The sequence below is a fragment of the Musca domestica genome, unplaced genomic scaffold, assembly GCF_030504385.1.
Source record: "Musca domestica strain aabys unplaced genomic scaffold, Musca_domestica.polishedcontigs.V.1.1 19, whole genome shotgun sequence".
In the NCBI taxonomy this organism is placed as follows: Eukaryota; Metazoa; Arthropoda; class Insecta; order Diptera; family Muscidae; genus Musca; species Musca domestica.
In genome coordinates this window covers 3,678,832-3,695,211 of record NW_026712245.1, presented here as the reverse complement: position 1 = coordinate 3,695,211, position 16,380 = coordinate 3,678,832, and the positions used below count along the sequence as shown (strand labels likewise).

The 16,380-nt window shown below is 35.9% G+C and overlaps 1 protein-coding gene across 9 annotated transcripts in view; it reads left to right on the top strand.

The window, feature by feature from the left end:
• LOC101894992 (tubulin monoglutamylase TTLL4) overlaps positions 1–8,350 on the top strand; it is a 42,552-nt gene extending 34,202 nt beyond the window's left edge. For all 9 annotated transcript variants that reach the window (XM_059121143.1, XM_059121145.1, XM_059121144.1 and 6 more), the window contains 5 exons: positions 4,667–4,837; positions 4,900–5,024; positions 5,088–5,971; positions 7,670–8,041; positions 8,112–8,350. In XM_059121143.1, the coding sequence (XP_058977126.1) occupies positions 4,667–4,837; positions 4,900–5,024; positions 5,088–5,971; positions 7,670–8,041; positions 8,112–8,159 (1,600 nt within the window). In that variant the 3' untranslated portion in view covers positions 8,160–8,350. The remainder of the gene's footprint in view (positions 1–4,666; positions 4,838–4,899; positions 5,025–5,087; positions 5,972–7,669; positions 8,042–8,111) is intronic.
• The last annotated feature ends 8,030 nt before the right edge of the window (positions 8,351–16,380 follow it).

Sequence of the window (16,380 nt, the reverse complement as noted above, 5' to 3'; positions counted from 1 at the left end):
TAGCACTACAACAGCATTGCACGCCATATCCACACATATCAGTCGAGGACTCAACCAGAACAGGCCGTGCCACAGAACAGTAGTGGTGGCTCTCGACCTATCAAAGGCCTTTGATACGGTCAACCATGCCACGCTGTTCGAGGACGTTGAGAACACTACCCTCCGGCCAAGTTTGAAACGTTGGATAGTCAACTATATGTGTGGACGCCAGTCGTACGTGGAATTCCGGAATAAGAAGTCCAAGCCTCGTAGAGTGAAACAGGGAGTTCCCCAAGGTGGGGTGATATCTCCGGAACTGTTTAACCTCTACCTTTCCGGAATTCCGCGCCCTCCAGACGGCATCGAGATCGTAACTTATGCGGATGATTGTACGATCATGGCGTCGGGTCCTGTAGTTGATGACATATGTGTCAGGGTGAATAATTATCTCGCGGAGCTTGCCGCCTTCTTCCACGCGAGGAATATGAAAATATCCGCCACTAAATCGACGGCCACACTATTTACCACATGGACTGCGGAGATGAGAACACAGCTGAATGTGCAGGTCGAGGGGCATATAATTCCGACCACCAACTACCCCAAAATTCTTGGGGTCACATTCGATAGCATGTTCAAGTCTTCCGCGCAAGCCACAGCTATTTGCGATAAAATGAAAAGTAGGAACAAGGTCCTCAAGGCGCTAGCCGGCAGCACTTGGGGTGCGGATAAAGAAACCTTGTTGACCTCTTATAAAGCGATAGGTCGGTCTGTGGTTAGCTATGCGGCTCCAGTGTGGTCGGCGAATACAAGTGCAACGCAGTGGAAATGTATTCAGACCTGCCAGAATGCCGCCCTGAGAACTGCAACAGGGTGCCTCCTCATGACGCCTGTGGACCACTTACATGAGGAGACGAAGGTTCTTCCCTTACGTCAGCATAATCATATGCTTTCGTTGCAGTACCTGCTTGGGTGTTATCGCGGGAGTCACCCTAACCACCATATGGTGGATAGAACTCCCCCACCCAGGCGTGTCAGGAAGGACCTGCACGATCTAGAGAGAGAGGTCCAGCGATATAAGAGAGAGCCTCTAGATCATGAAGCCTATCAAGCAGGTCTGAATAGCATTCATACTGATGCAGTCGCAGAGGTAGTCAATAATTACAGTATGAATGCCATACTCGGAGTCCAGCTGAAGAACGTCGGCTGCCTAGGCAAACCAGGGTAGTTTTGGCCCAACTACGTTCAGGATGGTGCAGCCGTCTCAATTCGTATTGGGCACGAATTGATGAGGATGTGCGGAACGCCTGCCCAGCGTGTGATACAGGCCCGCACAACACGCTGCATTTGTTTAATTGTCCTGCCAAGCCTACCCAACTCCGTCCAGAGGATCTATGGCTACAGCCCATAAAGGTAGCAGAATTCCTAAACCTGGACATTGAGGAAGAACCAGATTAGTCGGAAAAAACAACAGAACGTGTAAAACTGCTACAACAACAACAACAACAAGAGAATTTTTCCTAAATGAGTTGAAAGAAGAGAGTTGTTTTAAGGGCAAGCTGAAATAACTTTTTATTCGATAATCTGAAAGAAGAAGGATTTTTCAAAAGAGAATAGAGAAAGTTGTTTCATCCAGAAAGAGAGCCTTTTCTTGAACGACCTGAAAGGCGGACTTATCAAAACGATTTAAAACAGGAAAGAGTATTTTCCGACACTAGCAGAAAATAAAGCATTTTCTTAGACAAGCTGAAATGAGAGACTTTTTTTAGACGAGCTGGACGAGAGAATTGGAAGTATTTTTCTTGAACTAGCTGGACAGAGGTTCTTTCTCATAGACTAGGTGAAAGAGGTCCGAGCTGAAACGAGTCATTATACTGACGAAAAGAATGCGAATCCTATTTTAGACCAGCTGATGAAAAGCACTTTCGTAAGTGAACAAAAAGCAAGTCTTTTATAGAGGTGAAAATAATATTTATACCCTACACCACAAGGTGGTCAGGGTAGTATGTCTTTGTGCATTTGTTTGTAACAGGCAAAAGGAAACGAGATAGATCCATAGTTTATTTTTATGATCTGCATAGAATCACATTCTGAGTCGATTTATGCATGTCCGTTCGTCTGTTCGACCGTCCGTCCGTCTGTCCAAGTATTTTTGTGAACAAAGTACAGTTCGCATTTATTTCCTGTTCCAGATGAAATTTTGCACACATCATTTGTTTGGTCCAAGGACGAACCCTATTGAAGTTGGAGATAATCGGTAAAAATTTCGATATAGCTCCCATATATATCTTCGTCCGATTTGCTTTTATTGTGCACCAAACGTGTAATATGAGCCCGAATAGTATGGAGTTTTGCACATACAGCCAAATTAGGCCTGAAAATAAGTATGCAAAATTTGATCGAAATCGGTTCAGATATAGCTATAGCTCCAATATATATTGTTCATCCGATTTGTTATTTTTGTCCTCCGCTGGCTTAATATGTACTCTTTAACAACAATATTTGGGGAAATATATCAAATACAGCTCAGAAATATCTTTGTTAAATTTTATCGAGATCGGTTCGGATTTGGATATATCTCCCATATATAACTTCGTCCGATTTACTTTTTATTGCGCACCAAACGTCTAATATTTGCCCAAATGGGATGAAATTTGGCACTTACGACCGAATTGAGCCTAGAAGCTAGTATGTCAAATATGGTGAAGATCGGTTCAGATTTGGATATAGCTCCCATATATATCAAATGGGCAATAAAAGTCCGAATATAAAAGATATAAATGCTTCGGCATATTTAGTCTATGATTGAATTCTCCCATAAGAACTTTTAATTGTTATGTGTGGAGTTTTACTAAATTAGCAAAGTGGTGTAGGGTATCATAAAGTCGGCTCCGCCCGACTTTAATACTTTCTTTACTGATTTAAATATAAATTATCAGAAAATAGACATGTTATAAGAAGAAATATGCTATATGAGGTAGAAGAAAGATTCTTTTCCCAGATGAGGAAAAGTTTTTTCCATAGATTCAGTAAAGAGTAGAATTTTCTCGTACTGGGTCGCTTCCTGGACGACCGGAAAGGTGTATTTTTAGGTATAACGAAAGGATGAGGTCTTTTCCTAGACGAGGGTAAAGAATGAGTTCTCGTCATATAAATGGTGAAAGGAAAGGGGGTATTCTTAGACGAAACAGGATGTCTTTTCAAAAATGGGTGTCTTTTTGGGGGCATTCATCAACAATTTGAAATTTGAGACTTTTAAGGAGTATTCGATACAGAGCGTTATTTTTATAGACTACTTGAAATAGGCTGACTCAAGCTGTCTTTTCTTAGATCACCTGATTTTGGAAGGTTTTTCCATAGACAAGCTGAAACACTGAGAGTCTCCTTATAGAAGATCTGAAATAAGGAGTCTTTTGCTAGACGAGCTGAAACTTATACATGCTGAAACGGAGAGTTTTTAATAGACTAGCTACGACAGAGAGTCTTTTATAGAGCAGCTGTCTCAGGGAGTCAGACGATCTATGCCTTTACCCACGCGAGCTAAAAGGATTTTTTAGAGACATACATTAAGGAGGAATTTTCGCAGAAAGAAAGAAAGACTTTCTTCAAGGAAAAAGCCTTTTTTAAGCTCGTACGCGCAAAACTGGAAAGGCAGTCCTTTTATAAACAGCCGGAGTGTTTCCATAGACTAGTTGAAAAAATAGTCTTCATAGACCAGCTGAAACAGAGACCTATTTCATACCTAAGTTAAATGGTGTCATTTAATGGACAACCTAATCCTTTTGCTGGAAACCTGAAAGTATTTTAGAAGTCTTTGTATATGAGCTCATATGACAGTCTTTTAGGCGAGCTCTTAAAAAGTCCCTTTGAGACTAGATTTAGACTTGCTAAAGGGTATTTTAAGAGAATCAAAATTTAGTGGACGAACTGAAATGGAGATAACCATAACGGTTCGTACTCGAAGGCAGTGTTTTTGGGTTACAGAACAAATGTCCTTTTCGACGACCTAAATAGTGCGTATAAGGAAGAACTAAAGCTAGTCTTATTCACATATGATCTGGAGGGAGATATGCTATTATATTTTATTTTTTATAAAAGATCAGAAGGAAGTATTAATATATAAAGCGATGTGAGTATTTATGGACTAGCTGAAGGAGTCTTACTAGACAAGCTGAAGGGAACCTTTGTAGACGAGGTGAAGGGTATCCTTATGGAGCCTTTCTAGACGAGATAAAGAAGTATTTATGGACAAGTTTAAGGTGGCATTTTTAGACGAACTGAAGGGGAAAAGGGAATCTTTTAGACGAGCTGATGTGAGGTATTCTAGACAAGCTGAAGGGAATCTTTATAGGCGAGTTGAAGGCAACCTTTTTAGGTAGTCTTTTTATACGAACAAAAAGGAGTATTTTAGACAAGCCGAATGGAATATTTATAGACGTCTAGGTGGCAGTATTTGTAATGATCTAAAAAAAAACATTGTTCAGTAATCCTCAAAATTACTCTTTGTGTCGTTAAGAACAGATTTTAAGTACACTATTTAGGAGTCTTTTTGCATTTATTTTAAAAGCTTTTTAAACCAAACTTGTAAAGATTCACAAAATCCAGAATCCATTATTTACAATCTGGCCATAGTAAATTTCAAGTTTTTCATAAAATAATATTTTTTGTGTTTTTTGTTTTTTACTTCCAGATCCTATGTCATGCCTGAGGAGTTGGAGCTGTTGAGAAAAGCATGGCCCAGAAATGTGGCACGTCGCACCAAATGGATTGTAAAGCCACCGGCAAGTGCACGAGGAACCGGCATAAGTATTGTAAATAAATGGTCACAATTTCCCAAAGATTTACCATTAGTTGTACAAAAGTAAGTCACCAATAAATAATGAAATAAGAATTCCCCTATAACATTTTAAATTGTCCTTCCAGATACATTGAACGTCCCCTGCTTATAAACGACAATAAGTTTGATATGCGTATCTATGTTGTGTTGACCTCAATCAATCCATTGCGCCTGTACATGTACAAAGATGGTTTGGCTCGTTTTGCTTCCGGCAAGTGCTTTGCAATTTGTCTATTGTCCAGAAATGTATAATGATGTGCTCTTCTATTTTCAGTTAAATACAGTTCCGAATTGAATAGCCTAGACGATGTGTGTATGCATCTAACCAATTATAGCATTAATAAATTCTCCGAAAGTTATGACAAAAATGAAGATGTCAATGCGTGTCAGGGTCACAAGTGGACCCTGCAATCGTTGTGGTCATGTCTGGAGGAACGTGGTGTGAACACCAAACGCCTATGGGCCACCTTGCGTAATTTGGTGATCAAAGCCTTGATTAGCGGTGAGGCGGGCCTTAATCGAATGTATCGCCAGAATGTAAATTTCCGTTACAACTGTTTTGAATTGTTTGGTTTCGATGTGCTGCTGGATGAGAACTTGGTGCCATGGCTGTTGGAGATAAATATTTCACCTTCATTACATTCAGATTTGCCATTAGATTTACACGTCAAGGGACCACTGATACAGGCGGTCTTAAACACTGCCCTCTATCAGGTGCCACCCAAACTCAACGAAAAACAGCAAAAAGATATTTTGGAAGAGCTGAAGCTGGAGGGTCCGTTGTGCTTCGATAGACGTCTGTTTACCACATGCCTGCGTAATGAAGAAATTCGTAAACATAATCAATTTACCAATCGTTCTATCGAAGTGCGGGAGGATTATTTGGATGCCATCTTGGAACATTTATTACCCGATGATGTTCGTTGTTTGCTGTTAAGTGAAGATGAATTGAATCGTTGCAGTCCATTGGAGCGAATATTTCCAACACCAAATACCTTCAATTATTTGAAATTTGTTGATAATCCTCGTTACTATAATCGTCTGCTCGATGCCTGGGAACATCGCTATGGCCACTGTCGTGAGAAGGGTATTGAGTTGCTGAGACAATATTGCCGGGATAATTATCACCTGATAGTGGCCGAAGCTGCTTTTGAAAAGGTATGTACATTAAATATTTATAAAATTATAGATATATGGACTTGATGTGGAGATCTGAGTAAATATGAAAACCTTTTAAAGCTCTTCAGGAATTTAAGATAAGCTTGTGTAAAATAGTGGAAGAAAGTTTTAAGAGAAAGTTTTAAGAGACTCAGAAGACACTTTTCTGAAATGAGGAGAAAGGAATCCCTATAGACGACCAGAATCATGTGTTTATGGAAGACCCGAAGTCAGTATGTATAGACATTAGCATTTCTGGATGGTAAGCCTTTCTATAGCCGTGTCGAAGGTAGTTTTTCTTTAGGGAGATTTTCAAGAGAATTAGCAGCGAGAATTTTTATAGACGAATGGAGGAGAGTCTTAAGATATGAGTCGTGAAGTGTTTTTGATTCGTCGAAGGATGTCGGTCTCACAGGGGGTATTTAAAGACGAAGTGTGACGCAATTTCTGTAGACTAGCTGAAGGGATTCTTTTTAATCGAGTTGTAGGTCCAGGTGATCTGAAGGGAGTTTTTCCAAACGATCTGAAGGGAGTCTTTTCAGATGATAAGAGAGAGTCTTTCCAGACGATCTGAGGGGAGTCTTTCCAGACGATCTGAAGGAAATCTCTCTCAGCTAAGTGAAGTGAGTCTTTCTAAACGACCTCCAGCTCGTCTATAAAGACGACCTTCAGCTCGTCTATAAAGACGACCTTCACAGCTCGTCTATAAAGACGACCTTCACAGCTCGTCTATAAAGACGACCTTCACAGCTCGTCTATAAAGACGACCTTCACAGCTCGTCTATAAAGACGACCTTCACAGCTCGTCTATAAAGACGACCTTCACAGCTCGTCTATAAAGACGACCTTCACAGCTCGTCTATAAAGACGACCTTCACAGCTCGTCTATAAAGACGACTTTCACAGCTCGTCTATAAAGACGACCTTCACAGCTCGTCTATAAAGACGACCTTCACAGCTCGTCTATAAAGACGACCTTGAGCTTGTCTATATAAAGACGACTTTCATAGCTAGTCTTTAAAGACGACGACCTTCACAGCTAGTCTTTAAAGACGACGACCTTCACAGCTCGTCTATAAAGACGACCTTCACAGCTCCTCTATAAATTCGACGACCCTCACAGCTCTCTATAAATTCGACGACCTTCACAACTCGTCTATAAATTCGACGACCTTCACAGCTCCTCTCTAAATTCGACGACCTTCACAGCTCGTCTACAAATTCGACGACCTTCACAGCTCGTCTATAAAGACGACCTTCACAGCTCGTCTATAAAGACGACCTTCACAGCTCGTCTATAAAGACGACCTTCACAGCTCGTCTATAAAGACGACCTTCACAGCTCGTCAATAAAGACGACCTTCACAGCTCGTCAATAAAGACGACGTCCTTCAGCTCTTCTATAACGACGACCTTCAAGGCTTCGAGTATAGCTCGATTTCCTCTGCTGAAGTCGGAGTCCGGAAAGAAAATGTGCTACTGTTCTGAATGACAAAAATTAATACAAAATCAGATTTTAGACACCAGCTAAAGACACAGATTTCCATCGAGGCCGGGATAGGATGGCATGAAAGTGGGCATACAACCATGGATCTTTTAAGATTTCAAGAGCACCGTCGTAATCTAATATCCGCGATGATTTAAGACGTCTAAATCTTTTAAATATTATTTACATATTCTTTTGTTTTTTGTTGCCAGGAACCCAAAAACCATGTAACGGAGATTGATGTTATGCATGTAAAGAAAGAAGAACCCAAACCCGATGATGCCAACGTAACAGACGACGCTATACCAATTCCTGTTTTAAATTTTAATGCAGCGGATATGCCAAAAGATGCCATAGAAAAAACTTCAAAGCAAAATTCAAATATTTTGAATAATAATACTGCTACTAATGCTTCAACAACAAATACTCTCAACACTACCAATATTACTGTCCAAACCAATGAAGCGGTGATGCAACCAAAAGATGCCTCGAATTCAACGAAAGTGAATCCTCATCAGCCTGCGAATCAAAAGGAAATGCCAGCCACTTTCCCCGTTAAGGTACCAAATAAGACGAAACAATATGTAAGTCGTTTCCATAACTATTTTGGATTTTGAATTTGAATTGTTGCAATTTTTTATTTGATTTTTTTAGGAAACTACAACAGAACGTAAACTTAAGACTGATATTAAAGCTTCATAATGTTAGGCGTTGTTTAGTCAACCACTACTACTACTGCTACAATTACAACTGAACAAATTCTGTAGTATATTGAATTTATTTTTAAAAAAATGTTTAATCCAACATTTAGCTGAAACCGACAACAGAACTAACTCAAAATTCATTTGCAATGGCGACACCAAACAGTCGATGTTGCAAATGAAATAAATTATTGATAATAAAAATTTTTAAATAAAAAAAATGAATACTTATAAAAATTTGGTTGAAGTGGTAAGTGTTGAAGAGAGATCTTAAGTGAAGTTGGGTTCGTGTTCTTTCTTATTTTACTTTTGTATTAAAATTTTGAATATTTTGAATATTAGTTTTCTAAATAAGGCTGGTAAATTACTCACCATTTTTATTGTTGAAACAACAGCTTAAAACTTGAATTTCCAAACACTCCCGAATCAAACCGAAGGTTGCAAATACCTTTTATTACGAATGTCTTTCCATAACCGACATTAACGACGAAAAACACCCGAACCCGACAAGAATATTTTTATAACACAAACTGCCTGATTTTTGATACCTTATTTTAATTTACGAACAAATATACACAAACATACTAAATTTTTAATCCGAATTATTGTTTTTTTTTTTTTTTTTTTTTTTTTTTGTGAAATATTTCTATAATACTTTGATAATTTCCCTATAAAGGCAAAATAGGGTACGCGCAATCGAGAATGTCACCACTTTTATTTTTACGAAAGCCAACGGAAGGCGCCTTTTTATGAAGCTCTTCCAATCGGAATACACACGCACAAACGATTTTTGATAATATCAAATAAAAATTATTGAATATTTTGTGATTAACTATTAGCGATTTCAATATGACCCGAATATATCAGCGAAAAACACCCGAACCCGACAAGAATATTTTTATAACACAAATTGTTTATATTTTATACCTTTTTTTAATTTACGATCAAATAAATAAAAATTTACTAAATTTTTAACTGAATAACTCGCGATTTGGCAATGAAAACCCGTATTATTGCTTTTTTGTGAAATATTTCCTTTACACTTTTGATAATTTCCCTTTGAAGGTAAAATAGGGTACGCGCAATCGAAAATGTCACCACCTTTTTATTAAGAAAGCCAACGGTTGGCGCCTTTTTATGAAGCTCTTCCAATTAGAATACACACACAATATTACATGAAAATATTGAATATCTTGTGATTTAACTATTAACGATTTGAATATGACCCGAATATATTAGCTTCATTTTGCTTTTCAACACTTTTCTTTATATTTTCATCACTGATTCTTTATTTTTATCGATTTTATTATGGAAGCATCAGAATTCACAATAGCTCCAACGAACGCGACAAGAAAACTGAAAAATGGCAAACATGACAGAAAGAGGAAATTCATATGCTCATTGCTCCTCTTTAATTCACACTCTCCCACAGAGATTAATAATTAGGGCACATGCAATCGAAAATATCATTTTCTTTAAGACTGCAAACAAATGGCGCCTTTTTTGTAAGACTTTTGGCGAAGCCACCATATTTACACACACACACGACACATAGAAGCGACCACTTAACAACTTTCACAAATTATTCAATATCTTGTAATTTATTGCACTAAATTTAAATGAAATATGTAATTAAGACCGACAACACTGTATTTGATTAATTTTCTGCAACGTATTGACAAAATTTATTTTATTTAACTAATTATTGCTACAATTTGATAATCACTTACAATTACGACCGCTTTGAATGGACTCGACGAAACGACTGAGTACGGCGGATATGAAAGCTAATCTCTATTAAAGGAAATAGCCATTGCTTTTTTGTTATTCTCATTAGATCACATTTCTCTTTGAGAGTTAGATAAATAGGGCACACGAAATCGATAATGTCAATTGGAAACGGATGGCGCCTTTTTGCAAAGTTCTTACACATGCACATATTTTATCGCGAAAATTAACGAAAATATTGCACAAAAGAAACTGACAAATGTTTTGTACAATGAACATGTATTCTTGCAGTTTGTTGTTTTTGTCGGTCACTGTTTGTTTAGCACTCACTTCCTCTTTAAATCAGTTTTCTCTTTGAGAGATGGCAAAATAGGGTGCACACATTCGAAAATGTGTTAATTTCTTATGCGAATGCAACAATGCATTTGGCGCCTTTTTTGCAAAGCTCTTCCAATAAGCACATGCATACACACACAAACGTTCATAGAGAAAGAAAATGTTAACAACACCACAAAAACCAACTTATATCTTAAAATTTAATAGTTTATATGATCGAAACGATTATATTGATACCGAAAATACACTATTTATGTAATTATTTGACTATTTCGCGACATTCATATTATTTTAAGCGATTTTGGATGGAGCCACGAGAATACACGACCACACAAATTGAACACGACACGAGAACTAACTGAAATGAAAGATTGGCTCAACTGTCGTGAGAAAGAGAGAAGGTTTTATTGCAAATATGGGATATTAAAGGAGAAATGGAAGATGACAAATGCTTAAAAGGGCCCAGAGATGGCAATTTTAATACTTCAAAAAGCAGATGAAGAAAACTGTTTAGGGTAGTATAACATTTTTAATCCATACATTAAAAGTGAAAAAATTAAAATATATTCACACAATTTTAACAGACTTCTTTTCAATATTAGTATTGAGACAAGATTAATTTAAATTTTTATTTAGAAAATATAATAAAGTAAGTAAAGATTCCTATTAGTATTTATACGGAATCAAAAAAAAAAAAAAAATAGTAAAACTTACTGGCGAAAGGGAAATAGGGATTAGTGGTGGAAACATAAAAAAAATTTAAACAGACAAATTTGCTCGATTAAGATATATATACATGGTTTCTAAGTTTTAATTGGTTAATATCTTTTATTTTTCAAAATTTCAACCAACATTAGATCTAGAGTAAAGACGGAATATGTAGGTCAGCTGAATCTGCTAAATCTTTCAAAAACGGTCAACATTTTCAAAAATCTGACTTCTCATAGAAGTACATGCATGTATTCCCACGTAATTTGCTAAATTTTCAAAAATATATATTTGGCATAGAACGGAGGGAGATCCAATTTAATTGAAACTTCGCACATATTAATTAATTAATTTAATTTTGGTGCGAAAATGGACAGTATAACAATAATCCTCTGAATAATCATTGCTGTATTCAATGAGTAGGGGTTAGTTTATATGTTAGGACCAAATTTCATTACATTTCAGATTGTTTTGAAAATATAAAATCCTGCAGAATGTAGGTTGATGTTTTCAGGTAAGTCCCACGATAACTAGTCCGATTCTCAGTTGAAAGACCCGTTTTGACATAAGTCTATTTTTGTATTGCAGACCGATTTTTTATATTTTAATAGTCCATCCATATTTACCAGCTAAAGTGTAGGTAATGGAATATGATAAAATTTTTCGAATGAAGGGAGATACTGTTATATGTGGGCTATACGAAGACGTGGATCTGCATACACAATTTTCTGTCATAGGTTGTAGTGCCCATTACGAACTTTAAATATGAAAATTGAAACAACTCCGCTGAGTAATTTCGCTTAAGACATCAAAATACAGAATATCGGGAGATATCGTTGCATGCATTTTTTACCATAGGCTGTAGTACTCATTAAGATCTTCAAATACGAAATTTGAAACAATTTCAGTCTATATTGTTTTTAAAATCATAAAAATACTGAATATTGGGAGGTACCGTTTTATGGGGGCTATACGAAAATCTGGACCGACATGTCCTATTTGCGAACTTAAACTGCCTACTGCCAAAGATTCGTTTGAAAGATAGCGAGTTTACAACAGACACGCGGACAGATTGACAGGCATCACTTAATCGACGTATAATTTTACACTGATGCAGAATCTATGTATATACTTTGTAGGGTTAATCATGAGTATTTCCATTCTCTGGAGGGTATAACAAGCAAAAAAAAAAAAAAAAAAAGCAAACAAGTTCGGCCAAGCCGAACTTTTAATACTCTCTACCATTTAGAAGTAACTTGTAATATTTCAAAAAAAAAAAAAAAAAAATCCGTCGAGAGATGAAAACTGTTATATAGGGGGTATACGAACACACGGTAATTTTTGGTTATTAACTGTAGTATCGATTCCGAACGTCGATTACGAAATTTGAAACAATTCCGGTGAATATTGTCGCTTATATCAAAAAGTACCGAATAAAGGGAGTTACCGTTAGAGAGATATAGGTAGACCAACCTAGACAAATTTCTGTCATAGGTTGTAGTACCCATTACGAACTTCAAATATGACATTTAAAACAACTCCGGTGAATAATGTCGCTAAAATCATTCAAATGCCGAATATCGGGAGGTATCCTTACATGGAGGCTATACGAACATGTGGGCTTGTATGTGTAATTTTGTCATAGGCTGTGGTACTCATTAAGATCTTCAAACAGAAAATTTGAAACAATTCCACTAAATAATGACGCTAAATTCATCAAAATACCGAATATTGGGATGTACCATTATATGGGGGCTATTCGAAAACGTGGACCAATATGTCCCATTTGTGAACTTAATTTGTCTACTGGCAAAATATGTGTGCAAAATTTTAGCCTTTTATCTCAATTGGTTCAAAAGATCACCACGGACAGACGGACACTGCTAAATCGATTTAACGCTGATCTGGAATATATATACTTTGTTTGGTCTGGCATTAGCATTTCGAAGAGTTACAAACGGACTGAAAAAGTTAATATGCCCTCCATAGAATGGTGGAGGTATAAAAGATATAAAAAACAACTGGGTCTCAAGTAAAATACATACATTTTAAAATGTAATTGCTGAATTAAAACGTCCGTCCCTGGTTCAAATTGCATCAAATGTCATCTCTCACCCATTAAATGTCATCAACGACTTCGCCAATTTCATATTCCAATTAGTTTCCTCGTCGTGTTCATTTCGTTCGGTCGTGAATTCCGGTGCTCCGTTAAAAATATGTAAAATAAGTGGTTTATGCATCAAAAATTTATAAAAAGTATTTTAAAACTAGATTTGTGTGATGAATTAATGTTTAAATGCAAGAAATAGTGCGGAAAAGTAATAAAAAGTTGGTAAAATAAAGAAATTAATTTGCTTTATGTGTAGCTGTTCGGTTTTCTTCGTCTTTAAATGAGTGTGTGTGAGTTTTGTAGAATAATGTTGCTCTCCTTGCCAATAGAATGCATTTGTGACATTTTCGATTTTGCGATCCCTATTTATCTATGAAAGAGAGTTGTGTGTAAAATAGAAATGTGATGTTCGTTTGTCGGCGATATTCGCAGTAACATACAACTGATATGAAAAGCTTTCCGTTTCCGGGTCGTTCCTCCACCAAAATCTGATCTCTCGCGTATCTTCTAATGATTTAGCAAATATGGAAATACATTCAGTTATATTGTCATATTCATTTAGTTCATCTAAACGTACGTCTCTGGTTCTAATTGCATCAAATGCAAATCCCATTAAAAGTCATCAGAAGCTTTGCAAAATTCCAATCAGTCTTTTCGTCGTGTTAATTTCGTTCGGTCGCGAATTCCGGTGCTCCGTTAAAAATATACGAAACAAGTGGTGTACGCATCAACAATTTATATAAAGTGCAATAAAATGAAACCTGGGTTATGAATTAATGTTTAAATACAACATATTGTGCGGAAAAGTAATAAAAAGTTGATAAAATAAAGAAATTAATTTGCCTTATGTGTAGCTGTTCGGTTTTCATTCTCTATAAATGAGAGTGTGTGAGTTTTGCCGAACAATGTTGTTCTCCTTGCCTATAGAATGCATTTGTGACATTTTCGATTGTGCGAACCCTGTTTATCCATTAGAGTATTAGAGAGAGGGAGAGAGAGAGTTGTGTGTAAATGAGAAATGTGTTGTTCGGTTGCTGCGATATTCGCAGTAACATGCAACTGATATGAAGAGCTTTCCGTTTCCGGATCGTTCCTCAATCTTTCCAATCTGTGGTGACTTGGCAAAAATGGATATACACTCAGTTATTTCGTCATATTCATTTAGGTAATGTAATGTGCACTGCTAAAATTGTAAAAAAAATATTAAAGAAATGAAAAAAATGTTGTCATAATAATTTGAAACTTGTAAAATATAAATGTTTTCTCTTAAAGATTGTGTGAAAAAAATTTTAAATTGAATCGCTACTACTTTTTGTTTGCATTTGAATATGTGTATGTATGTGCTTAGTCTTCAAGCTTAACGAAAAAGGCACCAATCGAGTAACTGAATAATCAAAACAACTATTTATCTGTAAGAGCGAATCGTGTGCCTTAACATCAAACGTTTTCCGTGTCCGCTCAGTTTCTAGACAAGTGTTGTCTCTTTCGCACCAATCAAAGGCCTTGCTAATACCTAAATCAAAGAAATAATTTCGTCGTTTTAAATTGCGGTTCTGTTTAGGAAAACGGTTATGTCGTGATCTTGTCGTATGTGTTGGCATTTGTCTATGTTTCCTCATGAAATCGTGCCTATGTGTATGTATAAGGGAAAAAATTTATGTTTTATCAAAAAAAAAAAAAAAAAAAAAAATAAATAAATAAAATAAATAAAAAATAAATATGATAATAGTTTTGAAAATATAATTCTGGTTCGAGCAAAAATTGTTCATTCCGTCGGCGAAATATATTTCCGGTTCCGTTGCAAATAAATGTTGTGGTGAATTGTGTTGTTCTGTCAGAAGTGTGAAAGAAATAAAAATACCAGCAAAAATGTGTCAAAAGCAATTGGAAAATAAAAAAAATATAAAAAAATTCTTTTGGGAATAGTGTGCGCTATAAAGAAAGTTGTGAGCAAATTTTACAGCAGAAGAAGTTAGAATTTTTATAATAAGGTAAGAATTCACAAGTATCTAAAAATTTTGTCCTATTCAAAACTTAAGTATATATGTATATTTTCCGGCAAATTGTCTTTTGGATATTTTGTATTTTGAAATTTCTTATCCTTCCTTGTCTGATATTTGTTATTCTGAGAAAATTAACCTATTTTACGATAGAATTGCCTGCAATAATGCATTTAGAAGCACTCCTTGAAAAACGTTAAATTTAGGCACATTCTTCGATTTTTATGTGAGAATGTGCGCATAACAGTTCATTTTTATTTTCTTGAAAATATGTTCAAATCAATTTGGGTTTCTTACACAGTAGATTTGAATTTATAAACTACGTTTATAACTTAGCCTGCAAAATTAGCTGAGAGACATCTGTCGGGAACAGAAAATTTTATATTCCAATGTTTAAGGTTAGGGTAAATGCTACAAACCACTTTTAATAGTTAGTTACGAATTGAATTGTAGCAGAGACACATACCACAGCAGCATGCCCCGCTATCTAGTGGTGTTTTATGAGACTGGTTTAATTTCAAATATTAACCGCTAATTCGCATTGCCAACTATTAATATTTTATTTAACCCATTAATTGGTAAACACTTTTTGTTATAAAATCTGTAAAGTTTGTGGAATAAAAATAACAAAAACAATACTAAAAATATATGTATTGTAGTTTTTTTTATATAAAGCTAATTTCAAGAAAGATTTATATTTCAGTGCATGCTAATTGTAATTAATTGCATTCCTGCAGAAAAAATTAATTGGATTATGGAATTTTAAAGGCCTCCATACGGAAACCCCCTTTATGCATATCGGGGTTTCTTAATGAAGCCAACATTTGATGCTAAGCTGGTTTTATATAATTTAGAAATCTAAAGCATAATAGTTACAAGTTGTATACCCTTCACCTTGGAAAGGGGATGTTTTTAATTTGTCATTCCAAATACTCGTCGCAGGCCCAAAGACAAATTATATATACGAGTATTCATGATCTATATAAAATTCTAAGTCGATTCAAGTCCATATCACTTGACGTAGATATTTGACAAATTTTAGTATAATATTTTGCATTGTGCCCAGGATTATGGGAATTGAAATTGAGGTATTTCGGTTAACGTTTTCCGTATTTTGATGATTTATTTAATTAGAGTTTTGTAGTGGGTTCTACTTCCTTTGACATAACATTGTTCATATAGGACCACGTCTTCTTATAGCCCACTACATCTATCGGATTTGTTAATTTTTTTGTTTATGATATTTCGAGGATTTTTATTTCATAAATGGCCTTCGGCCAAAAAAATCAAAATTTAAACAACAAATTTCGTTAGTATATCACCAAGAGGATAATAGATAT